The sequence below is a fragment of the Apodemus sylvaticus genome, chromosome 22 (assembly GCF_947179515.1).
Source record: "Apodemus sylvaticus chromosome 22, mApoSyl1.1, whole genome shotgun sequence".
Classification (NCBI taxonomy): Eukaryota; Metazoa; Chordata; class Mammalia; order Rodentia; family Muridae; genus Apodemus; species Apodemus sylvaticus.
Window position 1 is genome coordinate 46272834 of NC_067493.1, and position 23972 is coordinate 46296805.

A 23972-nucleotide genomic window follows, 5' to 3' on the forward strand; every position below is an offset into this window, starting at 1 on the left:
ATGCATCCAAGAGTTGGTGAGCACCTACCTGTGTTCAGGGCTTTGTTTGCAGGGCTAAACATGTACAGGTGATCAGTGCCTTCATTACTGTCACTTTGTTACTACATGTTGCCTGCTGGCCCTGATTTTTATTCAAAAAAGTGGTAATACAGAGAAGAGGGATCAATTCATTACCCCTTACAGGATAATAACAATCATTTTCTAATTTATTTAGATCAACCCAGAAGTCATTTATCTTGCTTAGTTTCAGTTGGACACTGATTAGCCAGTTGACTGGATTCAATTCTGAAGTAGTAGGGTTTAAGAAAATATGCAATATCTACAGGAGCTGGTGAATTTTTTCTTTTGTTCAAAGCCTTTCTTCAGTCTCTGACTTTAGGGATTTCACTCTGATCTAGTCATATTCATTAGGATATTTATCTGAACAAAGTAGTCAGATAAAAGGGATAATCTTAGGCAAACCCCTCAAAACATTGACACTTTTTAGAAGACCGAGGTTTTTGTATGTGACTATACAGGAAGAGGCAGCCGTGTTGTACGAGTAGTTTCTATCTGATACAGGGGTTTGCAAGGGGTAGGGGACAATGTTCCAACCAAAACCTCATGTCTTCATACTGCTGGCAAAACACTTGATAAACTTTTCAAGAATACATTACGTTGCAATTTGGTAGGTGACATTATCCCCATTTGGCGGACATCAAAGGCTGGACTATCCTAAAGACCTGTTTTCTATCTCTCTTACTAGACCCTTGAGTTTAAACAGCTTTAGACTTTGTCCCTCTGTCCCTCATGGTTTGTTCTTTCCTGCAGACTGCAATAAGGTCACTGACCAGTGCCTGTCCTTCTTCAAACGCTGTGGAAATATCTGTCATATTGACCTGAGGTACTGCAAGCAAGTCACCAAGGAAGGCTGTGAGCAATTTATAGCTGAAATGTCCGTGAGTGTCCAATTTGGGCAAGTGGAAGAGAAACTCCTGCAAAAACTAAGTTAGTTCCAGGACAAGTATGTAAATATGAAGGGTTAGGAGGAATACAGCCAGAGGGGGAAAAGACTGCAAAAACAAGTGGGCCTATATTCCCTTTGGAATTTGAAACTACAGGACACAGTTCTGTTTCGCAAGTCTTGCCAAGAGAGAAGCTGTTCAACTACCCATTTGGGGATGAGTGAGCCAGATGCTTTCCTTTGCTCTTTCTGCATCGTAACTGCACTGCTTTCTGGACCATTTCTAAGGCGGCCCTTAGAAGACATTCCAATTGGAAAGGAAGATGAGCTTTGGAGAAATCAATCCTCTTAGAAGCCTAAGCTTAGTGTTTTTATCAGTAGTATTTGTTTGGAGCACCTTGTTCCTTGCAATGCTGAGGCTTCTGGTGTCAACATGGAGTGGACCACACACACCATCTGCAGCCGTCTTGACACATTTTTGTTTAGTTGGTTTTGTTACATCTTACATTATGCAGAACTATTTTTGTATAAATTGTTTAAAAATTATTTATGCAAGATTTGAATGCATACCAGTGTTTTTATTATTTAGATTGCCAACTGTCCTTCCTGTACTTCATCAACATAAAAAGCCCATCTTCAGATGTGCCCAGGTGTGACAGGGGGCTATGACCTTCCACTTAAAAAGCATGTTTAACTGGATGCTGAGAGCCTACTGTGTATGTCAAGAAGTTACACAAGCATGTTGTGGATATGTGTAAAGTATAGTCCAGGTAAAACACTTTGCCAAGTTTCAATAGAATTCACCTCTTCCTCAAAATTTTACAATACAGACTTCAGCCTTTACACTCAGGAGGGTTTTGCTCCAAGCATGAGCTCTTGTATTCTATTTACATAGATCTAATTTATACCACGAATCAAGTAGAATAAATGTGCCCACACCGTTTTCTTTGTCCCCCTCCTCTCAAGTGTTCAGTTCTCACTTAAGTTGGTAAGCTGGCTAATTTCTAGTTATCAAGTTCTGCATCCATGTGTGCCATTGTTGTTTGGTGGTGTTTCCTAACCTTTCCCTGATGATGTGGTTTTACCTTTGTTGGATTTGTATAAACAGTTGTACAAAAAAAAAAAAAAATCCACTCTTTGTGTTTGAGGGTTTGTTTTATGAGAGAGTTAAAATAATTAGAATGTCCAGGGCAAATATAACTTCTCTGTCATCTGAGAAATGGAGCAGCTCCAAGACACATGATTTTTTTTTTCTCCTACAGAAAGAGGTTTGTTTCTAACCAATAAAGGTAATGGGACAAAACAAAATACTATGAAGGCCACCTGTGGATATTAGGAGCAATGTTTCACCTGCTGTCTGTACAAAAGCAATTTCTACGCATGGAAAATTTAAGTCCAAAAACTTTTTCTCAAACTCTGGGGACGGTGGCTTCTGTGTTTTACGCTGAGGAGTAACTTAACAGAATTAAGACTCACAACCATCCTTAACAAGATGGCTCACAACCATCCTTAACAAGATCTGACACCCTCTTCTGGAGTGTCTGAAGACAGCTACAGTGTACTTACATATAATAAATAAATAAATCTTTAAAAACAACAACAACAAAAAAAAAAACCTTTAGCCTCAAAAGTAAAAAAAAAAAAAAAAAAAGAAAACCTCAGGGTTACTTGAAATCTGTTGTCTGTCCCCTCCACCATCTCAATGCTATGATGTACATATAGCTAATATATATTAGAGAAAGAACTAGTTTCTTGTTAACCAAGATTTTAGGTAAAGCTTTTAACTTCTCAGACTGGCATCTCCATCCAAGTGAAGCAGTGTATTTTAGAATGACTGTGGGGACTGGTTGAGAAAACCATAAAGCACACAACCACACCCATCACCGTAAACACAAATGTGGGGAGCAGCAAAGATGGTCTCTGAAGGTGTTCACATCTCTTCTGAAGAGAGGTGCTAGATCCCAATCTCAGTGCCTGTTCATGCTATATGCAAATAAGTTTGAAACGTAGGGAAACAATATTAAACTACAGCAGCCTTTTAATTTAATTTTATTCCTAAAGTTGAAATTACTAGCAGGTAGCACTAAAAATACACCTTCACTATACAAAACATTGTAAATTGATTACATGTTAATAAAGAATTTAGCACACATACACTTCTAAGATACGAAGCTAGATGCAGCCCTTGCTATTAAAGCTGTACCAGAACAAAAATGGACATATTTAGTCTAAGGCCCTGGCAGTTGACTATAGAATGTCAGTTGTCTCCCGATTATGTTTAAGTGCAGAAATAGCAACAATGTTGAAACTTACATTCATTAAATATTAGCATTGAAAATATACATGGCTAATCAAGTGAACATTCAGAGCAGTTACAGCTCAGGATAGTCCACACTAACATAGTCATGAACAGTGAGTTCACTTCAAAGAGAACAAAAGTTTCAAACACAGGATAAAGGTAAAGTAAGACAATGGCCTCCACACCCACACTGAACAGTTTGGCTTCAACTAGTGCTCAGGGGAGACAAGTGATAAAACCCTGCAGAACCTGGGAAAGCCATGTGTCCACAGGTAGACAGGCCTGTGGCTCTGGCCAGGTTTCTTCAACTTAGGTTGAACTTTCTGTCCCCAGTTAGTAATGAAAATAATTTCTGAAAATAGCTTTTGCCTTAGAACAATAAATGTCCAGTCCCTTTAGTGCACTGAAATGTTTGGGGGTACCGTCATGTGAGTGTCCTACTGCAGGGGCCTCAATTTCATGACTTAAAAACATGCACAGCTCGAACCACATACTGCCTGCAGATGGGACACTCACTCATGCGCTTGCCACACTTGGTGCAGGTGACCATGTGCCCACACTCCAGCAGGACACAGTCAATGACTGCATCCATGCAGATTCGGCACAGGCTGTCATCTTCCTCATCCTGAAGTTGCATCCGCTCACCATCTGAAAGGGAATAAAGAAAGCTGAACTAAGGGCTATGGACACATCTGCTGGCCTTGCTGCCTGCTCACAGCCAAATAGCCATCTTCTGAGCCCTCCACAGGCCCAGGACCATCCCTTAATCTCTACACAACTACTAGAAAGAAGAGATAGCGACTCTATAGTCCCCACCTAGTTGGTGTGTCTTGGGTTTGATTCCCAGCACTGAATAAACCAAGTATAATATAAGTGCCTATAATCCTGGCACATGGGCAAGAGGATCACAAATTCAAGGTAATCTTCAACTACAGAGTGAGTTTGAGGCTTGGGCACAGGAGACATTCCTCATATGGGCCACTCAACTAGTCAGGCCATGAGTGGACGTTTAGCTCAGTTCTGGATATTTGGTCATAAAGATGCAAGTCTCATTAAGGAGGGATTTAATCCACTCAGAGGAAGCTTTTCTCTTTTTTGAGGGGGGGGGTTGGAAGATGGGGTGTGTTGGGAGGAGTGTGAGACAGAGTTCCTCTGTATAGCCCTGGCTGTCCTGGAACTCACTCTGTAGACCAGGCTGGCTTGGAACTCAGAAATCCGCCTGCCTCTGCCTCCCAGAGTTCTGGGATTACATGCATGTGCCACCACCGCCTGGCATTATCTAAGTCAATATTAACATTTAAGTGACTTAAGGTCAGTCAAAACCAAAAATTCCAGCTGTGTGTGCTCCAAACAAAATGTATTCCACCCAGGAACTGAGTCAAGCAGCGCATGAGATAAGAAAGACACTTGGAACCATGTGTTTAAATGCCTCTATCAAAACACTCTGATGCCCCTCATTCCATCTTACTAGATACACAAGGATACAAGGATTACAAAATAAATACTCCTCTTCCAAAATGCCAGCAGCCTCAGATCTACGGTCTGGGGACTATTCCTGGGCTTACTACACTGACACTGTCCTAGAAGTAGATGTGTAAAACTATTTTCCGCCGGGCGGTGGTGGTGTACACCTGTAATCCCAGCACTCTGGGAGGCAGAGGCAGGTGAATTTCTGAGTTCGAGGCCAGCCTGGTCTAAAGAGTGAGTTTCAGGACAGCCAGGGCTATACAGAGATACAAAAATTCAAAAAAAAAAAATATTTTCCATCAATAATGGTTCGTCAGCAAATGGATGATCGATCTCTTGAGAGACAGCATCTCACACAAGCCTCTAGATTATTACAGGGATCTGGCATCTGCAGGCAACATACATAATCTGAATTTTTAATAAACTATATATCAACTAAGTTACAGTCAAGATAAGGCACTGACCTGCTAAAGGGATTAATGAAAAAAAAAGCATTGTTATAGGCAAAGAATCACCTGATGATGGTTGCCTCATCAAGTAATAAAATATTTAGCGCTCTATAAATAGGCTTCCATAACTGACTCAGTCACTAAAGAGGTATATTGCTTCTCTAAAAGATTAATGGATCATTTATTTAATTTTGTATGTTATGGGTGTTTTGCCTGCATGCCTGTCTGTGCACTTCTAGTGGCCATGGAAACCAGGAGCAGCACTGGCTCCCCATCTGGAGTTACTGAGTAGGCCCCCACCATGTGAGTGCTGAGAATTAACCTTGTACTCTAGAAGATCAACAATTTTTAACTGCAGACCCAGCCCTGAATCTTGTTATTTTTAATGGTTTCTATTTTCTGAGACAGGGTCTGACAGTGACAATGGCTTAGCTGTCTGAGCACTGGGGTCACAGGCATGTATGCCACGCTAGCTAAATTTCATTTAAGCATGACAAAAAACAAGCCAATTTTTAGAGGGCAAGAAAAGATATCTGGAAAAATAATCTTACATGACTTCTGGTTTTCTTCATTCTCTTTGTACAGCCGGTTGACTTTCTCTACCAGCTCCCATTTTTCACAACAGCCAGAGTAGTTGACAAAGTTCCGAGCCAGGATTTCCTTCAGCTGGCGCACGCTCATCCCTTCTACCTCTTCAAGGCTTGACAGGTCAGACAGGGAAGCTCTCACTTTCTTCTTAGAGAGCCCAGGGTTCTGAAATAAGAATATCTGTTACCTTTGTTCCCACAAGCCTAAACTGCCTGGCCTACATTGGTCCCCGTGGCCCTGGATACCCTCCCCAGACATCTCAGCTGCCTGAAGTGTGTTTTAATACATCTGCTCTAGAAGCAACACTCTGTGCTGGCCTAAAGCAAGCCCAGCCTCTTCCCTTCCCACCATAAGCATTTATCAGGGAAAGCAAGTTTAAAGGAATTTCACCTGTTCCTCCTCTTCTTGTTCATCATCATCATCTTCATCATCGTCGTCGTCGTCGTCATCATCATCGTCATCATCATCATCATCTGTGTTTGCTGAAGCTATTTCACTTTGTACCTATATACATGACAGATCCAATTATGTTAGTGATCAAGTTTTTCTAATTACCAACCACATAGTGAGACCGGTTGTGCCTTAAAAAAAAAAAAAGAATAACCAGGGCTGGTGAGATGGCTCAGCAGTTAAGACCACTTACTGCTCTGGCAGATGACCTGGGTTCAGATCACAACCATCTTTAACTCCAGTCTAGGAGGACACAATGCCCCCTTCTGAACTCCACAGGTACTAGGGCACACATGAATTTAACATGCCTACCAGGGCACAAGTGCATGCAAATATTCACATACACATACAAGAAAACAATTTTTGTTTTGTTTTTTGGATTTGTTTTTTCCGAGACAGGGTTTAAAATCCCTAATAAACCAATTTCTTTAGGAAAAGAGAAATTCCTTCCATTTTGGATTATATACCTTCTTTTACATCTTTTACATACTTTATCTTTTGAGACAAGATCTAGCCTGGGCTAATATGAACTCTTCTGCTTCCTGCCTCCACACTCTCAGTGTTGGAATTGTGGGTGCACTCCACCATTCGTAATCACACTGCATGCAGCAATGTGCCGCCCACATCTCCCCCAAATGGTGTTATATACCCGAAAGTATAAGTCAGTGTATCTGTTAATATGATTATGCAAATTCTCATTTGAGAAAATCATAAAACTCTGGTCTTATCTAAGTTATGCATACTTGAATAGCAGCTAAGCCCGTGTTCTAGCCTCTGTCCCTGAGTGCTGGAGTGTAAGTGTGCTCTACCCCGCCCAGCCACGCCTCTAACACCCAGCACACCTCTACTTTTTTAAATGATTTTTTTTTTTTTTACCAATTACTTGTTTTTGTTTTATTTGCATTGGTGGTTTTCCTGCATGTATGTCTGTGTCTATCCCCTGGCCCTGGAGTGACAGACAGTTGTGATCTGCCATGTGGTTGCTGGAAGTTGAGCACAGGTGCTCTGAAGAGCAGCCACACTCCTCACTGCTGGGCCATCCCTCCAGCCCCCACACACACATCTACTTTCAATAACATCTTTCCTCAAAGGAAAAAAAAATCACAATATCTCAGTATTTTATGTCTTAGGGGTTTTGTTATGTTTGAAATTGAGAGCCTTACTGATGGCCCATGCTGCCCTCAAACTCCTGAGATCTTGCTGGGCCTGCCCCTAGTTTAAAGATGGAACCACACCACCACCACATACAGCTTACTTTAGCATGTTAGAGTAATTCATACATAACAAACTCTGAGTTGTAAGCCCTGCATGTTATTCAACTCTGATGCTCAAGAACTTTATTGGGACTAAAAACTTTGGTTATTTGAATTAGGTAAGTTTTATAACTGGAGACATTGTTCAGTTAAGAGTGCTGGCTTAGTATACAGAGTCTTAGTCCCTGGCGCTACCTAACACCAGGCCATAATGATGCACACACTCTTGATCTCTGCACTCGAGCTGGGCAGACTGGATGTTGAGTCAGGGCTGGGGTCACCACTCAGATGATCACAATCTTGCTGTACAAGCACACGGATGTGAGTCTGGATTTGCAGCACTCACACAAAAGCAAGGGGGAAAGTCCACACTTAGAACGGCAGCACAAGAGGCAGAAATGGGAACACCCTGACCTCAGGGCCTTCCAACCAGTTGTGGCAGCCAGGTCAGTGAGACCAAGACAACTGAGCAAGTAAGGACGTATGCACAGACAGACAGACACTCTCTCTCCTCCCTCTCTCTCTCTCTCTCTCTCTCTCTCTCTCTCTCTCTCTCTCTCTCTCTCTCACACACACACACACACACACACACACACACACACTTACTTTAAGGTCATCCCCGGCCTTGAGGCTAACCTGAACTACAGTCTCTAAATAAATAAATAAAATAAAATAAAATCAGAATAATTTCCCTCCAACAAGGTAAATATAGTCACTGAGTAACTACTGATTGTTTCTATGGTCACTGACACTTTGAGTTATTACTTCAGCAGTTAACTGTAAGTCATAATTTAATGAGGGTAAGAAACTCACAGGCTGCCGGGCGGTGGTGGCGCATGCCTTTAATCCCAGCACTCTGGGAGGCAGAGGCAGGCGGATTTCTGAGTTCGAGGCCAGCCTGGTCTACAGAGTGAGTTCCAGGACAATCAGGGCTACACAGAGAAACCCTGTCTCAAAACAACAACAAAAACCCCAAACAAACAAACAAAAAAAGAAACTACTTCAGACTGGAATCCAGGCACTAGCACCTAGGCCCCAAGGTGCCAATGCAGGCCCGTGTGCCAATGCAGGCAGCTGGGGATGGAATCTCTCCCCTGCATATAATCTGAGGTTCAGTCACTCAGCACTGAAAGATCCTGACCACATATGGGCAGAAGTGAGCAGCCTAGGCTCTCGGGTCATCAATCACACCGTCCTACCTGTGCCAGGACTTCTGACCTGAAGGCGCCGTCTCTGTCCATGAGCTCTCCCTGGAAGGAGGACGCAGCAGCAGAAGGGGGTGTATAATTTGAAAAAAGGGATTGTGTAAAAAAACTAGAAGTCTGGGACCTTGAGGAATTGAGGCTACTTGAGTCCAGGTCATCCCCCGAGCCTAGTCCACGATGGCACAGTACTAGATCCACCAAGTCTTCCTTCTCACGACAAGTGTCGGTTGGTATGTTTCTGAGGAGGAGGTACTGCCGCAGGTCCTTCACTTTTAGCCGCATCAACTGAGGACGCTGGAAGGCTGTCTCTTGGAGGAGGTGACAGGTAGAGCATCTGCGGAGGCTTTCTTGTGAGACCGAGCAAAGGGAGCAGAAGTCCTTCTTGCAGTCACAGCAGACATGCTGAGGATATAGATGACGTGACACGACACTTAGACCATTATGCAAACACCCTCTTCTCTTGCCTTTTACTAAATCTGAAACCTTGCTTTATGTGAAGTCCCCAAGCACCAGCCTATTTAGAGAGCCAGTCCCTGCTAGGGCAAGCTTAGTGTCTCACATCTTCAAATACAGCACTTTTAAGAAAACTGCATGCTCTTGTGTTAATGAATTAAAATGTTCCCACCCCTTGGCACAAACATGTAATTAGCAGAACAGTGCTGACTTGAACCATGGAGCAGAGCACAGCCACAAGCACCCCTCCTGGTCCATTCCTATGTGGATAATTTCCCCAGAAATGAAGAGGGAAAAAGGCTTACTACTAAAAGGAAACTGACCTCTCCAGCTCAACCCAAGGACAGAGAAGACCCCACTAGTGCAGAAATCTATACCCAGCATTGCCCTAATTATACTCTAAGCCATCTCAGAGGAGAATCTTTGAGAGAGCACTCAGGAATGTCCAGTTCTGGGTAGTGCATGGTTACCATAAGCTAACACTTCAAGAGATTATACTGATCAAGCGACAAGATGCCGCCTTAAAGTGTTAGCATAAGTGCTGCATGTAAAATCTCCCTCAACACCAGTTACTCATTATACCTCCCACCCCTCAAAGGCCTCTCTCACCATAGCTCCAACTGGCCTAGAACTAGCAGCAATGCTCTCATCTTAGCCTCCCCAGTACTGAGGTATGGAGATGAACCAATGGCATCCAACTTTCTTCTTTAAAACTTAAAAGTCCCAGGGCAGGATAGCACAGTTGTTAAAAGCACTAGCTTCTAGAGGACCCAACTTTAGTTCTCAGCACCCATGTCTGATAGGTCACAAATGCCTACAGCTCTAGTTCCAGGGTATCTGATGCTCTCTGACCGCCTCAGACATCTGCACACATGCTACATCCACTCAAGAGACTCACACACATAACCATGAGAAGAGTAGAGGTGTCAGAGAGCTGGAGACAGCTCAGAGGTTACAAGAGACGATTTCTGATCTTGGAGAGCCTTTGTTTGGCTACCCATGTTGGGTAGCTTACAACTGCCTGTAACTCCAGATCCAGGGGACTTGACACTATGGCTTCTGAGGGCACCTGCGCACAAGTGGCATGCATGCACATACATTTTTTTAAGGAATATGGTCAGGAGTCATGCATGTATGATGTTGCGTAATATAATCATATAGTACTTGGGAGGCAGAGGCAGAAGGTCAGCTAGGAGTTTGAAGCCAATCTAAGATACATTTAAAAAATAATAAAGGAACATGGTCAAGAATAGGCTAGGGAGGGCTAGAGAGATGGCTCAGAGGTTAAGAGCACTGACTGCTCTTCTGAAGGTCCTGAGTTCAAATCCCAGCACCCACATGGTGGCTCACAAACACCTGTAACGGGATCTGACGCCCCCTTCTGGTATATGATGACAGCGACAGTGTACTCACATATAGTAATAAATCTTTAAGCTGGGAAGAGCGGGGTTGACCAGAGCAAGCAGAGGTCCTGAATTCAAATTCCCAGCAACAACATGATGGCTCACAACCATCAGTACAGCTACAATGTACTCACAGACATAAAATAAATACATATTAATAAAAAAGAATAGGCCAGTCAGCTGCACAGGGCTATGGAGTGGGAGAAAGGGTATTTGCTAGCATATATAAGGCCTTATCCTTCACAACAAACTCTACAGGAGACAAAGTTAAGTATTTTTAAAACATAGTACCTTGCTATAATAACTGCACAGCACTTAAGTCTCTTGCTCCAAAAGAGAGAGTCACCGGGAATGGGGTTTCAGAAGCAAAGATCAAGGCAGCACAGGAAAAGCAGCAAGGACCACTTGGAAAATGTGGCAGAGCTATGATCTTACTGCAGAGTTTCCCAAAAAGGACGAACTTTTTAATATTTTTATTAAATGAACAGTCTATTCAATATAACGTACAAATAACAATTATGATCTAAGCCAAACATGGAGCACATCCTTTGATCCCAGCACTCAGGAAGCAAAGAGAGGTGGATTTCTGAGTTCAAGGCCAGTCTGGTCTACAAAGTGAGTTCTAGAGCAGCCAGGGCTGTTACATAGAGAAACCCTGTCTTGAAAAACCAAAGGGAAAAGAAAAGAATTATGATCTATCTTCCCCCCCCCCATATGTTACTTATATGCAGTATTTGATCCAACTCACCTTCTTTCTAAAGACTGAAAATGAAAGTCCACAGGCTTTGCAAACTATATTGGGTCCTTCAGTAGCTGCTGGTGGGTAGGTGGGGAAGTCAGAGCTCGGTGCAAATCTGAATGGGCCAGTGCTTCCTGGAAATCCTGCCTGCTGGCCTCGGACAGCTCCAGTCCCCATGACTTCATTCAGCAGCCCACAGCATGAAGCCCACATAGAAGTAGCACCCGCCTGAAAAGAAGCATACGGGCCACCATTTAAAGCAGGCAGAGGGGCTGGAGGGATGACTCAGAGGTTAGGAACACTGAGTGCTCTTCCGGGGCACAAGTTTAAATCTCAGCACCCACAAGATGGCTCACAACCACCCAGGACTCCAGTCCCTGATGCTCTCTTCTGGCCTCCTAGAGGACTAGGCACACATGTATACACGCAAGCACAACATCCAAACACAGAAAATAAAGTAAGCCAGGAAAGGTGTCACATGCCTTTAATCCCAACACTCAGGAGGCAGAGGCAGGCAGATCTCTATGAGTTAAAGGCCAGCCTCGTCTACAGAGTGAGTTCCAGGACAGCCAGGGCTATGTAGAGATCCTGCCTAAAAGTCAGACAAAGTGACAGAGAGACATAGATTGATAGACAGATGGATGAATAGAAGTAATTAATACATAGGTAGATAGACAGAGATAGGTGAATGAGCGAGTGAATAAAAGCCAAGTGCTGCATGGGCTGCCACTCTTTAGAGGTAAGTTTGTCTTAAGCAACCTTGAAATTATAAGGTAAGTATCTTTATCATGAACACAATGCTAATATAAGCTTCAGTTTCAGGAGCAGGTAAAGGTAAATACTCCAAAATCTCCAAAATCTGAAGCACTTCTATTTCTAGGCACCCCTAATAAAGGGCCTTCAAGTGTTGCAGGTATTTATTTGATCACACTGTGAACCCTGAAGTTGTGCTGTTTACTGGAAAAACCTGTTTCTAGTTGTGGTGTGGCTCAGCCTTAGCTCACACCTTTAATCCCCAACAATGAAAGGAAGCAGCCATGTTTAAAAGTGATGAATCAGAGAAAGATTTAACAGAATGAGGCAGGGAAAGGATACACCCAACTCTCATGAGGACAGGAAAAAGAGGCTACTTGAAGAAAGCATTGCAGAAAACAGAAAGGAGGCAGTTTTACCAGAGAGTTTTACAGACAGGTAGAAGATAGAACAAACTAGACAAAGGTAAAGACAGAACAAGCCAGAGAATGAGAAAGAACCAGAATATTAGATTGCTAAAAGTTAGTTTGAGGCCAAGCAGAGCAATTCAGTGGGAGGCCGAGAGAGAAGCCAGACTGAATCAGTCAGCTTGGACAGGAGTTTGGGCCAGAAGAGCTGAGTTGAACCAGATAGCCAGAGCCCAGAAAGAACTAGAAAGGATGATCTTATTCAGTGGTCAGTCTCAGGGGCTGAAAACATTCTAGGCCTAGATAAGATTGTACAGTGGCTAGAAGCTTCCAAGACTAGGCCTAGGTTAGCAGACAGAAGTATTAAGCTTTGGAGATGACAATCAACTACAGGAGAATATAAATATTGGAGACAGGGTTTCTCTGTATAGCCCTGGCTGTCCTGGAACTCACTCTGTAGACCAGGCTGGCCTCGAACTCAGAAATCTGCCTGCCTCTACCTCCCAGAGTGCTGGGATTACAGGCGTGTGCCACCACTGCCCCTCAAGAGATATATTTTTAACATTCAAGTTACCAACATTTCAAGTCATTTAGAAAAATAATTTTCTGTTATTACCAAACATGGTAAGAAATTAAAAACAAAATTGAAGCTGGGCAGTGGTATCACATGCCCTTAATCCAGAGGCAGGTGGATCTACAGAGTAAATTCCAGGACAGCCAGCACTACAAAGGGAAACAAACCCAACCTCAAAAAATCAAGAAAGCAAACAAAAAAATCTGTGTTTAGAGGCCCAGACCAACCTAAAATATGCAATTCTCCTGGCTCAGATTTCCAAAAGCCCGATTACAACTCTGTATGCCACTACACTGACTGACTCTGTCAGTCGAATATTTCCTATGTAATGTTAAAGATGTGGGAATATTTTTAAAATTTCAGATTATATTTTAAATTCAGATTTCTCCTGTTAACATTAGATATGTACTGGATACTGCAGGTCTAGTTCTCCAGCTATTGGTTTTTTGGGGGTTTTTTTGTTTGGTTTGGTTTTTCTTTTTTTTCTTTCTTTTTTTTTTTTTTTTTGGTTTTTTTTTGAGACAGGGTTTCTCTGTATAGCCCTGGCTGTCCTAGAACTCACTCTGTAGACCAGGCTGGCCTCGAACTCAGAAATCCACCTGCCTCTGACTCCCAAGTGCTGGGATTACAGGCGTGTGCCACCACCGCCCGGCTGGTTTGGTTTTTCAAGACAGGGTTTCACTGTGTAGCCCTTGTTGTCCTGGAACTCACTCTGTAGACCAGGCTGGCCTCGAACTCAGAAATCCGCTTGCCTCTGTGCACTGCTTCCCAAGTGCTGTGATTAAAGGCATGCGCCACCACAGCCCGACAAGTAAAGTACTTTTAAGGCAGAAGCTACTCTACCTTTTCAGAACTAAAGCACTAAATACCATTTCCAATAGCCAAAGCCTCACAAAGATTTAAAAACAAAAACAAAACAAAAGAAAAAAAAATTTACCTCTCCACCAACATACATTTTCTTTTTTCTTTAAGGGTGTTTTTGATTCCTTCTTGCCTCTTTATTCACAGTGAGAATATGGCTATCACTATACTACCTATAACAATGTCTTTCTTTCTTAGTGTGTTGTTGGGAGTGGACCCCTGTTTGACAAGCGCAGTACCAGAGAGCAACATCTACAGCTCCTCTATCACTTTTGTTATTAGTCTCACAAATGTGATAAGCACACCAGTCCAAAATAGATACAAATTTTCAAATATGAGGCCAAAGCAATTTTCCCATGCTTAAAGAATAAAGGAGCCAGTATTTGGGACCAGTAGGAGGGTTTTTTTAGCCCCATATCCTACTTCATAAACATATTCTAGAACCTAGACATGATATGTAATGTAACTCAGTTTAGGTGAGGTATTAGCTAAAATGACACCAGATAATAAGTACCACACATCCACTTATTTTTATGTCAAATATTATTTGCTCATTGAGCTTAAAGGCAACTTGGAATGCTTATAATGCTGCTGCTGTTCTTACTATCCAGATGTTCAAGAGGAGGAAAAAAGAAAGGTGATGTATGGGTTCAACGGTCCTTGTACCTTTATCACTAACTCAAGTATTACATCTATAATTTTTTTTTTAAAGACAGGGTTTCTCTGTAGTCCTGGCTTTGCTGGAACTCACTCTGTAGACCAGGCTGGACTTGAATTCAGAGATCCACCTGCCTCTGCCTCCAAAGTGCTGGGATTAAAGGCGTGCACCACCACTGCCCGCTACATCTATAATTCTTAAGATAAGATTTACTTTCAAAAGCCAAGTAAAATAATCAACAGCTCCTATCTTAGACTCTAGAATCATGGCTGGCTTATACACAAAAGCATGTAAACCAGGCTAATAGTGATCGTTCATTAAGAAAAAAGTCTTCCAGTAGCCGTCTAAAGGAAGCTTGCTCTCATCACACTCCAACCCCCTTCCCAGTCTTTGAGATAGCTTATCTAGTCTTTGCTGCCCTGGAACTCAATATGTAGACCAAGACACCTTGAATTCAAAGACTGCCCAGCCTCTGCCTCCTGAGTACTGAGATTAAAAGTGTATGCTACACCATGTCCAACCCAAAGAAATCTATCTAAACTGAAATTTTTTAATTGTATTTATTTTGGGGTTTTTGTTTGTTTGTTTGTTTTTTGTGACAAGGTCTCATTATGTAACCCTGGCTTGCCTGAACTAGCTAACAGACCAGGTGGCCTCCAATTCATAGAAAGCCACTTACCTCTGCCTACTTAGTGTTGAGATTAAAGGTGAATACCATCACATAACTGACCAAATTCTTTTAAACTATCTATCTATCTATATCTATATATAGATATAGATATATAAAAAAGGAAGCCAGACATCATGCCTTTAATCAAGCCAGGACAGACCTATACAAAGGCTACAAAGAGCAGCTGTCTCAGGGAAAAAAAAAAAAAAAAAAGAAAAAAAAAAAAAAAGAAAATCTTTTGTGGTGGAAAGCTATCAAGGAAGGAATCCAACCAAAATCAACCCTGTGGCTTTTAAATAAATACAACGTAAGTGCAAAAATAAACATATCAAAAAATTTAAAAAACAAAAAGCAAAACTACTAGACAGTTCTAGTGAAAGGAACCAAGGTCCTATTTGTACAATTTCTAGGTTGATTATTGACCATTATTAGGAGATAACAATATAATCCCATTCCCTAGTGTTTCTATGCAAGAACAAGACTTTCTTTCACATCCTCCAGAAAGAGAATAAAAGAACACAGGGTGCAGGGAGACAGCCAGTTAGTAAAACGCCGGTCTGCAAGCACAAGAACCTACATTTACACCAAGAACCCACCAAAAAACAAAAGGCCAGGTAAGGACGGGGACAGAAACCTAGAATCTCAGAAAGAAAACTGGGAGCTCAAGGTCATTTTTGTCTATATAGTAAACTGATACCAGCTTGGCCCTTGTCTCAAATATTAATTAAAGTGACCATATAGTCAAAAAGCCAAATCTGCAGTCCCAGCACTAAGGAGGAGGAGACAGGTGGGTTCCTGGGGCATGCTGGCCATTCTGAGGTCACAAAGCGTCTTTATCACTGTTCTACTGCAGAGACCGTGACAACACTTAGGAAAGAAAGCATTTACCTAGAGACTTTCGTACAGTTTTATTAGAGGGTCAGTCCATTATCATGGTGGGGAGCATGGGCAGGTGCTGGAGCAACAGCTGAGAGCTACACCCTGATCCATAGAGAGACTGAACTTGGCATTGCTTTTGAAACCCCAAAGTCCACCCTCAGTGACACCTTTCCTCCAACACGGCCATAACTTCAAATCTTTTCAAATAGTGTCACTCTCTGATAATTAAGTATTCAAATACATGAGCCCGTGAGAGTTATTCTTACTCAATTCACCAGAGGAACAACCCCCAAGGTTTCCTCTGACCTATAAACATGCACATACTCACATAAACACACATACTAGAACAGAGAAAAACATTACAAAAACATTATAAAAACAAAAAAGTTCCAATAGCTTTCCAGTCAAAATTATGTTGCTGTAACCGTACTTAGTACAGTGCAGATCCATATTACTATTTTCAGCCACAGACCATACAAAAGGAAAGAAAACACAGTGAAAAAATCTAGGTTGCAGCCTCTTTAGGATCTGTGAACTTTGGTCAAACACATCTACTAAGAAATAGTTCTTACACTAAGAGACCATTCTTGACAGCACAGGAAGGGTAAACTCACAAAGCTGACTTCTCTGAGCATCTATACTCTTCCAACTTAACAGTTCAGAGTTCAAACAGGTCTGTATGTGCTCACTAGTCCTGTCTAGGGTATCTTCATACCCACCAAGAGTATATAAAAATAATTTCCACTTCTGTATTAAGCCCCCTGTGTTCTGACACCCCACAGCTGGAGAGATCTCTTTAGTGATCTCCCCTGTCCTTGCATGCAGGTGGGTTTAGGACCTTACTTTTGGGGGTGCTCTAACCGCTACTTGATAGGTAACTGCCTCAGCCTGTGAAACTGACCAAGACTACTGTTCTCTACATGTTAAACTCAAAGCCTTAAAACTCACTCACACCTGACAAAATGAGAACAGTGCTATGGAATACATGTATTGAAATAAACATAATTTTAAAAGCTTTTAAATTCTGGGGACTTCTGATTTTGCTACTCTGGAGTACAATTTGGGCAACAACAACAAAATATTTTTCTTTAAGATTTATTTTGTGAGCCGGGCGTTGGTGGCGAATGCCTGTAATCCCAGCACTCTGGCAGGCGGATTTCTGAGTTCGAGGCCAGCCTGGTCTACAGAGTGAGTTCCAGGACAGCCAGGGCTACACAGAGAAACCCTGTCTCGGGGAGAAAAAAAAACAAAGGAAAAAAAACAAAAAAAAAAAAAAAAAAAAAAAAAAAGGATGTATTTTATGTATATGAGTGTTCTTTCTATCTGCATATACACCTATATTCCAGAAGAGGGCATTGGGTATTGAACTCAGGACCTCTGGAAAAGCAGCCAGAGCTTTCAACTGCTGACCCATCTGTACTGGCTGGTTATGTGTGTCAACTTGACACAGGCTAGAGTTATCACAGAGAAAGGATCTTCAGTTGGGGAAATGCCTCCATGAGATCCAGCTGTAAGGCATTTTCTCAATTAGTGATCAAGGCGAGGAGGGCTCCTTGTGGTGGAGCCATCCCTGGGCTGGTATTCTTGGGTTCTATAAGAGAGCAGGCTGTGCAAACCAGGGGAAACAAGCCAGTAAGGAACATCCCTCCATGGCCTCTGTATCAGCTCCTGCTTCCTGACCTGCTTGAGTTCCAGTCCTGACTTCCTTTGGTGATGAACAGCAGTGTGGAAGTGTGAGCTGAATAAACCCTTTCCTCCCCAACTTGCTTCTTGGTCATGATGTTTGTGCAGGAATAAAAACCCTTACTAAAACAGCCATCGCTCCAGCCCCACAAAACTTTCCCTTCACTCCCAAGTGATTCTGATATATAGCCAGCGTTCACAAGGTCACGGCTTTCTGGGTCTGAATGAAGATTCCTTTTACCTGCGTAAATAATTTTGGAAAGAAAGCAACCCTCAAGATCCCTGAGCAAGAGCCAAGACATCTAGCCGTGTGCTCACCCAAGATCTTTCTGTATTTTCTTGTCATGGGGGAGGGGGGGGCCTCTACTGTTCCACCTTTCTTAAACGTGACTTACCTGAAGTTTTGCCCATTTAATATAATTCTCAAATTCCTTTTACTAAAATATAGTGATTTACTTGCTCTTTTGCTACCAATTTCCTTTGTTTCATTTTTCTTTTTATGTTTTTTTGTTTCCTTCTGGGTTTCTCTGTGGGATCTCTACACTCTAACCATGGTGGGTCACATTCCCTCCTGGCCCCCATATGCACAATAATATTTAAAAAAAAAAACATTAAAGCCAGGTATTATGACATACCTTTAATTATAGCATTTAGAAGTCAGGTAGATCTCTGAGTTCAAAACCAGCCTGGTATACATAGCAAGTTTCAGGCCAACCAAGGCTCCAAAACAAAACCATCTTCCTTCTTCCTTCTCCCTCTCCCGCACACACATACACACAATTCTTCTCTCTCTCTCTCTCTCTCTCTCTCTCTCTCTCTCTCTCTCTCTCTCTCACACACACACACACACACACACACAATTTATTTATTTGGAGACAGGGAGTCACTTTGGGGCTCTGGCTGTCCTAGAACTCACTATGTAGACCACGTTGACCTCGAATTAAGAGATACCTGCCCCTGGTTCCCATTTGCTGGAATTAACAGTATATGCCATGGAGCCCAACCTAAATAAAATATTCTTGGGGGGTGGGGTGGGGAGGGAAGAACCTGGACTTGGAAAGATGGCTCGGTAGTTAAGAGCACTTGTTGCTCTTGCATTGGACCCAGATTTGATTCATAGTACCTACATGACAGCTCACAACCACCCATAACCCCAGTTTCAGGAGATTCAATCCTCTTTTCTGACCTCTGTGGGTTCCAAGCACACACACAGTATATGCATATATGCAGGCAAAACACCAAACATAAAATTTAAAAAAAAAAAAAAGAGCCTCAGGGACCCAAATTCCCATTATTTTGTTTCCTCTATCTTTTGAGATCACTTGGTTAGTTGGCATATATTCCTTTATTTTCCTTTTACCTGTTGCTCTTATTTTGGTAATGAGTTTGGAACATACTTTCTCAACAATTCCATTTCCTCCTAGCTTTTCTGAGAAAACCCCATTCCTGAAGACTGTGTACTAGACACAATCCCCTGGCTTTGTAGTAAATTCTCCGATGCTGCTCTGCCTCAATTCTGAAGACCCCTTAGGTAAGAATAACTTTTTGACATCTGTTCATTAAAAACAAACAAAAGAATCACTAACCAGAGTGAGATGGTGCACAACTGTAAGCTTAGCACTTGGGAGGGTGGAGGCAAAGATCGGGAGTTTAAGGCTAGTGACCTGAAAGGGGGCCCCAGAACCCCACATAAAGGTGGGAGAAAATGGACTTCATAAAGTCCTTTGACCACAGCATGAACTCCTCCAATAGTAATAAATAAAAAATTAAAAAACAAAACCAAAATTAAGTGTATGTCTCTTCTCCAAGCAAAGCCCCAGATCACTGGAAACTAAAGCCACGAAGCCTTGGTTAGGGCCAAGTTAAAAGCAGGACTCTACAGGCCACACTACAAAAGCCCAAGACACAAGAACAATACAATAATCTTGGTAAAATGACCAGAATGTTTCCCAGATCATGAATGTAGTTCCAAGTCTGAGATGATGTAGAGTTAGAGATGCAGCTCAGGGACATAACATTTGCTTACCATGCACGAAGAGGCCCTAAACTCAATCCAGCACAGAAAACACAACACCAAAGAGAAAAAGGAAAAACAAAAATAATGGCTCAGCAGTTAAGAGCACTGGCTGCTCCCAACCACAGGTGACTCACAATCATCTATAATGGGCATCTGATTCCCATCTTCTGATGTGTCTGAAGACAGTGACAGTGTACTCACATACATGAAATAAATAAATCTTTAAAAAAAACCCACAAAAACAAAAAACAACACACAAAACCTAATCTGTACATACTAATCACAAACTTAGTTATATTTGTAGCTTAGTTTCTAGCTATCGGTGATTATTAAAAATAACTCTTTTCTTCATAATCTAATCCCTTCCTGCTCAATTCTCTTACACCAAAATTATTTCTGATAACAAGGTGGGAGATGACTCTGTTACTGTCCACAAATAATTTTTTAAAAGTGACTTGACAGTTTCAAGCACTGTGACACTTGTGTCTACAATAGATCACCAACTTTGTGAGCAACAGATTAGCTTTCTTAGATTCAACTAGTATACTCAGTCTGCAGCAATCACAGCTTCAGTCAACAAAACCAGGAGGAAAGGGTATTCTGATTGTTTCTAAGAGCATGGACCCAGCCCTCTTCCAATGCCAGTTTTCAAATGACCTCAAGGTACAGCTGTCTTACACACTTAGAATCCCTGTAGGGGAAAAAAACTACAAAACTTTCTAACAGAACTGAGAGAAAAAGACAATTAACATGCAAACCTAACCTAAAACCTAAAAGCTAACACAAATGCTGGCTCCTGGACCATACTGAATTAGAATGTGATCTCTTTTATCGACTGCATTAAATGTAATGTTAACCAGCCAGACAACAGAATGTGGTTTCTATGAAGATTAAATGACAGAATTAGGGAAGGGGAAGAGGTAATGGACAATGGATGGAGTTGTTGAAAACTAAATGATTTAAGTCACTGGCTTTCAATTTAACAAAGAGAAGAAATTATGCCAGAGATTGTCTATTTTGTTGTCATAACTCCAAATGGAATATTGCCCAGTAAAGGATGAACCCACACTTTTATATGCAAAAATATTAATGTTTACTAAGTATTCTAAGATGCTATAAAAGAATTGGATATGAATTCTCTTCTACTTTCTTTATATTTTTGGTGTTTGACAAGAGTCTACATAGTTCGAAGTGTACTGGAACTCACTATGTAGACCAAACTGGCCTCAGCTCACACAGATCTGTCTCTCCCTCCCAAGTGCTGGGATTAAAGGCCTCAGTCTATGCCTGCCTTGAGATTCTTCTTCGATGACTGGTGAAAGCTTCCTCAAAGAACCCATCTACTTCAGAGACTACAGGTTTTTGTCATAAATTCTGGACAACTTCAATTTACTAAAATTTGAGTGATGAAAGAATGCTTTCAATCTTAGCAAAAGAGATATAAATGAATGCTTTATGGTTTAAATTTCAGTTAAACTTTCTAACAGAACTGAGAAAAAAAGACAATTAACATACAAACCTCAAACTCACTTAAGAAGCGTGAAAAGACTATTTACTGAAACTGATGCTTCAAAACAAATATATGGGGCGCACTGCTTTAATGCTAGCTACCTAACCTTATACTACAAAGGAAGAAATCCTACATCCATAAAACAGATGCTGTCCATTAAAATTGAACATTTATTCCTATTGTATGCGCATTGTATGTACCTGTATGTGGGGCAGGGGTGAGAGGACCACTTGTGAAGCTGGTTCTCTTCCCACCTGGGCTGAAGGAGTCAAACTCTGATCACCGGGCTTGCACAGCAAGAGCTTTTACTGTCATCTTGCCAAGCACCACATACTCGTGCAATGATGTCTGCTCCATGTCATACATGCTACCTTTCTTTTCCTTTTTTCATTTTTTGACATGGGGTCTCATATAGACAAGGGTGGCCTTAAAGAGACCTTCCTGCTTCCACCTACCAAGAGCTGGGTTAACAGGTGTGAGCCACTATACACATATGATTTTTGTCTGCTTAAAAATGGAGTAATTCAGCCGGGTGTGGTGGCTCATGCCTGTAATCCCAGCACTTGGGAGGCAGAGGCAGGCGGATTTCTGAGTTCGAGGCCAGTCTGGTCTACAGAGTGAGTTCCAGGACAGCCAGGACTACAAAGAGAAACCCTGTCTCAAAAAAAAAAAAAAAAAAAAAAAAAAAAACCAAAAAAAAAAAAAAGGAGTAATTCTCCCCATTTTCTCCTCATTATCTCCGAGAGACCTCGTCTCAAAAAAAAAAAAAAAAAGTGCTAGATTTTAAATCCTACATGGCGGCTCACAACCATTAGTAACTCCAGTTCCAGGGGATCTAATGCCACCTTCTGATCTCTGTGAGCACCAGGCATGAAGAAGGTACACATACATACATACATACATACATGCAGGCAAAACACTCATACACATAAGCCTAAAAATATTTTTAAACATTTTTTAAAGCTGTCACAATATCCTCATCCTTAATGTCAGTTCAAACATCACCCATTCCAGATCACACATTTGCAATCCAAACACTCAGAAGGAAGGACAGCCTACATATTCAGCTCCAGCCCAGTCAGGGATGTACATCAAGACCCTGTCTCGAAGTAAAGAAGTTAACCTATTCCCAAAATCTATCTGGATTCCAGCAGCAGGGGGCTTGCAGTGCAAGCTGGACTACTCAAACTTCCTATGAAGCCAAGAATACTAATTGTCCTGACTCCTGTCTCCACCTCTTAAATGCCGAGATTACAGGTATGCAACACTGAGGGTATCATTATTTTTTTCTTGCTTCTGAGAGTTTTTGACACACACACCTTACATTACTGCAATTTGTAATGTGGCTACTTGAGATATATCTACTGGGGATTGTTGTTGGTTAGTTTTTCATGAAAACACTTACTTGGCTTCAAACATGCAGCAATCCCCCTGCCTCTGCCTCCCAAACATTGATCACAGGCTTGTGTCATCATGCTTACTGGCCTCCTCTTTTTTTTAACTGGCAAACTCTTTCTTAAAGAGGGGGACTATATTTTGAAGGAACTCTACTCCTTCTTGATTAATACAATGAAGGTGCTGGACAAAACACTTGCTGAAATTCTCCATCCACTTAACACTCTCTTTCCAATTGTCCACAGTAAATCTGTTGACACTTTGTAAATGGTCGTTAACCTAGCAGCCCAAAGCCAACACACTTCTTCCACGAGATGAATATAACCCTGTCAGGAAAGATATCACCCACTTCTGATGCACGCCATTTGACTTGATTTGGGCAAATGAATCAATGCCCGAATTGACTGCTGTACTCTTTAGAACTCTGTGCGATGAAGTTGAGAAAAAAAATCATCTCCCCTAAGTAGGCCAGAATCACGCACACACAAAACCTGCCCTTTTCTGAAACTTCTATCAGTGATGCTCCCACGCTCTCACTCCCACCTGGGAGAAAGGCTGCCAGATTACTTGCTGCGTACCTAGTGGCGATGTAGACACGTCTAGCGCTCTAGGTCACGGCCACAACGTTTAAACCCACGGAAGGATCCCTTGAAGGGGGACACCCCAACCCCTGTCCTTTCTGGCCGGGTCCTAGCCTCATCACACCCCGCGGCGCTCTCTAAGCCTTCTGTCTCGTGATGCACCCTCGAGGTCCGGGTTAGCTCAAGGACTCGGGGAGGCAGAGGGCACAGCCACGGCCAGAGACACAGAGGTCTGAGGAGAGCTCTAGCGGCTTAAAAAGCTCGGGACCCCGAGAAGAGCACAGGGCCCGGGAACAGGGCCGAGCAGGGTGCGACCGCAGGGCCACCCGCCTCCTCCTCGGCCAGGCCGCCGGAGGGCGCTGTGGGAGCTCGGGCGGGTCTGCTGGCCTGGCCTCTCCAGCTGGAACCGGTCGGGGCCCCACACACTCGGGCCGGGCGCCCCCCTAACACGATGGTCTCTCAGGAACCCCCCTAGGCAACCGCTGAGACGGAAAACTAGGAAGCGCTCTGAGCATACGGGAGAGGCGAGGAGAGCCTCCCGGCTCCACCAGCCCCTCACCTTCATGGCCGCGACCGCCTCGGCTCGGTCGGCTCTACCCGGGAACTCAGCACCATAGCAGACTCCTCACACAACGGACCTCCTTCCTTCTAAGGCGGCGAATGCGGCGCCTCCGGAGACCGACTAGGCGTCCCTACGTAAGGGGGGTGTGGCCACGTTCGGCTCACGCCCCGGGA

The 23972-nt window shown here is 42.6% G+C and overlaps 2 protein-coding genes across 10 annotated transcripts in view; one reads left to right on the top strand and one right to left on the bottom strand.

Annotated features, from left to right (window-relative positions):
* Kdm2b (lysine demethylase 2B) overlaps positions 1-2990 on the top strand; it is a 146679-nt gene extending 143689 nt beyond the window's left edge. For all 8 annotated transcript variants that reach the window (XM_052168301.1, XM_052168297.1, XM_052168300.1 and 5 more), the window contains one exon: positions 811-2990. In XM_052168301.1, the coding sequence (XP_052024261.1) occupies positions 811-992 (182 nt within the window). In that variant the 3' untranslated portion in view covers positions 993-2990. The remainder of the gene's footprint in view (positions 1-810) is intronic.
* Positions 2964-23928, bottom strand: Rnf34 (ring finger protein 34). 2 transcript variants are annotated; one of them, XM_052168306.1, is made up of 6 exons: positions 23797-23928; positions 11259-11477; positions 8649-9056; positions 6137-6250; positions 5710-5911; positions 2964-3890 (listed from the first exon to the last, which is right to left on the bottom strand). In XM_052168306.1, the coding sequence occupies exons 1-6, from the start codon at positions 23800-23802 to the stop codon at positions 3700-3702; spliced, it is 1140 nt and encodes a 379-aa protein (XP_052024266.1). In that variant the 5' UTR covers positions 23803-23928; the 3' UTR covers positions 2964-3699. The 2 variants fall into 2 exon arrangements, with proteins under 2 accessions (XP_052024266.1, XP_052024267.1); XM_052168307.1 differs by lacking the exon at positions 11259-11477.
* Between the last annotated feature and the right edge of the window lie 44 nt (positions 23929-23972).

What these genes read in the sequence shown, in the direction of transcription:
- Rnf34 (XM_052168306.1), bottom strand. An exon ending in TTTCAGTCTTTAGAAAGAAG is followed by an intron (nt 9,057 to 11,258) that starts GTGAGTTGGATC and finishes CTATATCCTCAG; the next exon opens with CATGTCTGCTGTGACTGCAA. An exon ending in AACAAGAAGAGGAGGAACAG is followed by an intron (nt 5,912 to 6,136) that starts GTGAAATTCCTT and finishes TTCTTATTTCAG; the next exon opens with AACCCTGGGCTCTCTAAGAA.